Genomic DNA, 4031 nt, shown 5'->3' on the forward strand with positions numbered 1-4031 from the left:
AACTCAAAAAGCAGAAGTGAGCTCAGCTCCCCCCACCCTCTGACATCACTTCAGTAATATGATCAGCTCCATTTCTTAAAGGTACATTGCTTAAACATCCATTTCTTAAAGGTACTCTCACATGACACTACTCCCAGTCAGTTTGTAAGGTGAAAGCTTAGCAGAACCCAAACACATCTCCTGTGATTGTTTCACTATATTAATATTGTATGATATCATTGGAACAAGTCTGCTTCCACTAAATTGTTAATTAACCGTGTTCTATGGTGGCATTCTTTACAAGATTATTCTGGGAAGGTACGACTGTCATTAAATAATTCATGTAAAACATAAGTGAGAGTTACTGATGTACATTAACATGAGGGCCGGCCAGAGGTGGATTTAGACTTTTGGAGGCCCTGTGCTCTCCACCTTTGATGTGCTCCCACGTCACGCCCTGCCCTCTGATGGCATGGCGGCCTGCCCCAACTGATATCAATCCCTGCCCCAAATGACACCAAACTCTGCCCCCATGATGTTAGCGTCCTCCTGACTCCGCCCAGCCTCAGCTCACACAATGCAAGCCACAAAAACCCAGTAAAGTACACAAATCACTGCTTAACGCTTTTAGTGCTTTTTATGAATTGGTGAAGTGACAATTGCAATACTGTTGAAGTTCTTTTTTAAAAGTGTTTAAAAAAATTTAGAGTTCCCATTTTTTTTTCCAATTACGGGGCAATTTAGTCAGACCAATCCACCTATCCACCTATCCTGCACATCTTTGGGTTGTGGGGGTGAGACCCACGGAAACACGGGGAGAATGTGCAAACTCCACACAAACAGTGACCCATGGCTGGGATCGAACCCGGGTCCTCAGCGCCGTGAGGCAGCAGTGCTAACCACTACGCCACAATGTCGCCCAATACTATTGAAATTCTTGATGGCCCATTAGAAGATCGATGTGAGAGTTATGGGAAAGATTCGCTCGAGAATGATACAAATCATTACTATTTTAAAAATGGGTGCTTTTCTAACTAGAACATAAAAGATCAACATGGAGCCTATTGACAATTTCTAAAAGGGAAATTAAATGATAGTCACCAAATTGATAGCAAGGGCACAGACTGGATCTTATCACTAGAAATGACGAAGGGTGACTTCAGCAACTTGGCAAAGCACATGTTTATATCTGTTTCCGTAGCTGTTTTTTCCTGGAACAGGTCACCAACCCGAAGCTACAGCTTGAGGGCGCCACCTTGCTTCAGGCATGGCTGACCATGAATCTCTTCCATCCCACTGCCTGCGATATTTGCATTGGAAGGATTGGAGATTTGCAGGTTAATAATCAGCCTGTTTGGCAACACCTTGAATGTACCTTCCTTGGCCATCAAGTCCTGGAGTGGGATTTGAACCTAGAGGCAGGGATGCTACACACTGTACCATAAGAACTCCTTGAATTTAGAAGATATTCATTCAGAGAACATGTTTACTGATACAGCAACTATAACACTCAGAAGGATATTGGACAACTATTTCAAAAGGAAGAACACAATAACATTGGCAAATGGCAACAAAATGGGATTAAGTAACTCCTGCTGAAGAATTATCATTGGCACAAATGACATGCTGAAGGGCTTCCATCTCTGTTGGAATTTATTTCATTGTAGGTAGAATTACCCATAGTGAGGAGTGTAGTTCAGTGGTCTTCAAAGTCGTGGGCGTGTGTCGGGAGGGTCGCGGAGCCGTCTGTCGCTGCGCTCCGGATTGCGCAAATTCGTACGCAACAGCCCCAGCAGCCGGCGTTTAATTATGTCGGCTGCGAGCCACCGATGAGTGGGCACGCATGCGCAGTGCGGCCGCAGTTTTTTTATATGGTAAAAAGGCTGCTCGCAGCCGGCACAGTTAAAAGCCGGCTGCTGCTTGCTCTGCCCGGTTCGGAAGTGCTCAGTTCTTCTGAACATAGCTTCGGCTGAGTTTCCCCCCCCCCCCCGGCGACTAGCACCATCGGACCCACCCGCAGAGATCCAGCGCCATGGCCTCCACCTCGGAACTTGCCTGTATCTACAGCATGCTCATCCTGCACGATGACGAGGTCACTGTCACCGAAGACAAACTCAATGCCCTGATTAAAACAGCTAGTGTGACCATTGAGCCTTTCTGGCCTAGTCTTTTTGCCAAGGCATTGGCTAATATTGACGTCAATAGTCTGATCTGCAACGCTGGCGCTGGTAGCAATGCCCCAGCTGCTGCAGCAGTTGTTTCCACCGCTGCCCCTGTTCCTGCCGAAGAGAAAAACAAAGAGAAGAAGCAGGAAGAATCTGAAGAATCTGACAATGACATGGGCTTTGGTTTCTTTGATTAAACGTGCTGTGCAACAACATTGTTACAATTTACAAAAAATAAATAAGAATTGAATATAAAAGCCAGCTGCTGCGGCTGAAGACTGTGACTTTGCGCAATCAGAGACGCAGAAGATTTTTTAAAAAATGCTATGTAATCTTCCTGCCTAAGGGAGGCAGAGAGCAGGTCACGGCCCCCGAACGTCGCCATCACAGGCTTTGGGCGTGATTGCGATTCCTCCATTTTGTCAGCAGCAAACAAGGTAAGAGAGAATGGTGGGACACGAAGGTCGGCTGGCGTGGATCGCGAAGGTCAGCCGGCGTGGGTCCCGAAGGTCGGCTGGCATGGGTCCCGAAGGTTGGCCAGTTGGTAAAAATGGGTCCCCGGAAAAAAAGTTTGAAAAACACTGGTGTAGTGCATAGAGAATAACACAGCTGGAGAAATCCACCATCTTGTGTAGTACAAACAAGTAGGTCTCAAGGTTGATTCTTGGTCTGATGCAGCTCTTCTCAGAAGTCAAAGATGCTGCAGTTGGCTTTTTATTTCACACGATACGCAAGTGGTAATGTATCAACTTTGCCACATTAATCAAATACTCTGAACAACAGGAATTCTTAGAGAGAAAACGTTGAAGTAGAGGAACCAATGATATGTGAAGAACAGAGGGCAATGCTACTGTTTAATACCACACAAAAGTTCCGGTGGCGGCTATGGAGGAGTAAGTCGCACATTTGGTGGCTCCCGCTCTGGTCGGACTTTTGGACCTTTCCCCTGTTTTTTCTACCTGACTTGAATTGTAAAATGGATGTTAGTGGCAATTGTTTACTGAATTCCCACTTCGGTGCATGGAGAGAAGGACTAGAAGCGTACGTAAGGGCAGAAATAAAAAGACAGAGAAGGCTTGGGCTGTAGCTACAACAAAAGACAGCATGGCGGAGGTTCGGACCTTGGGCTTCTCGGCTCAGCAGTCCATGGAGCAGCTGATGCAAGTCATTCAGGAAGGCTTTGCTACGCAGAAACGGGACTGCTTGGACCCGATAAAAGAGTCGATTGAGCGGCTGGAGCTTAGATTAGACGCCCAAGATCGGGCGATCCAGAAGGTGGAGAAAGCGCTGGCTGAGCAAGAGGAACATCAGACTGCGGTGGAGCTGGAGGTGGGGATGCTGAGGGACCAGCAGAAGAAGCTCCTGGAGAAGGTGGAGGACTTGGAAAATAGGTCCCACCGGCAGAATCTAAGAATCGTCGGGCTCCCGGAGGGGTCCGATGGAACGGATGCTGGGGCATACATTGCAGACATGTTTGTGAAGCTGCTGGGGGATGGAGCATTCTCCCGGCCCTTGGAGGTGGATAGGGCTCACAGAGCACTCGCGAGGAAGCCGCGAATGGGAGACCCCCCCCCCGAGGGCAATGGTGATGAGGTTCCACGTGTTCTCGGACAAGGAGCGCATTTTACAGTGGGCCAAGCAGACACGGAGCTGTAATTGGGACAATAGTATCCTGCGGGTTTACCAGGACCTGTGTGTAGAGGTGGCCAGGAGGAGAGCAGGCTTCAACCAGATTAGGTTGATCCTTTTTAAGAAAAAGGTGAAGTTTGGACTGTTATACCCAGCCCATCTCTGGGTCATGCATGAGGATCAGCACTTCTATTTTGAGTCGCCTGAGGACGCGTTGGACTTTGCGAAAAAGAAAGGGCCGGCGAAGGACTGAGAACT

General features: G+C 47.8%; 1 protein-coding gene across 2 annotated transcripts; it reads left to right on the forward strand.

Annotated features, from left to right (window-relative positions):
* The first annotated feature begins 2011 nt into the window (after positions 1 to 2011).
* On the forward strand, positions 2012 to 2341 carry LOC140428768 (large ribosomal subunit protein P1-like). Of its 2 annotated transcripts, XM_072515465.1 has the most exons (2): positions 2012 to 2082; positions 2158 to 2341. In XM_072515465.1, exons 1-2 carry the CDS (start codon positions 2012 to 2014, stop codon positions 2339 to 2341), a joined length of 255 nt encoding a protein of 84 aa, XP_072371566.1. The 2 variants fall into 2 exon arrangements, with proteins under 2 accessions (XP_072371566.1, XP_072371565.1); XM_072515464.1 differs by having other exon boundaries at positions 2012 to 2341.
* Positions 2342 to 4031: the final 1690 nt, after the last annotated feature.

Source organism: Scyliorhinus torazame, chromosome 8 (genome assembly GCF_047496885.1).
Source record: "Scyliorhinus torazame isolate Kashiwa2021f chromosome 8, sScyTor2.1, whole genome shotgun sequence".
NCBI lineage: Eukaryota > Metazoa > Chordata > Chondrichthyes > Carcharhiniformes > Scyliorhinidae > Scyliorhinus > Scyliorhinus torazame.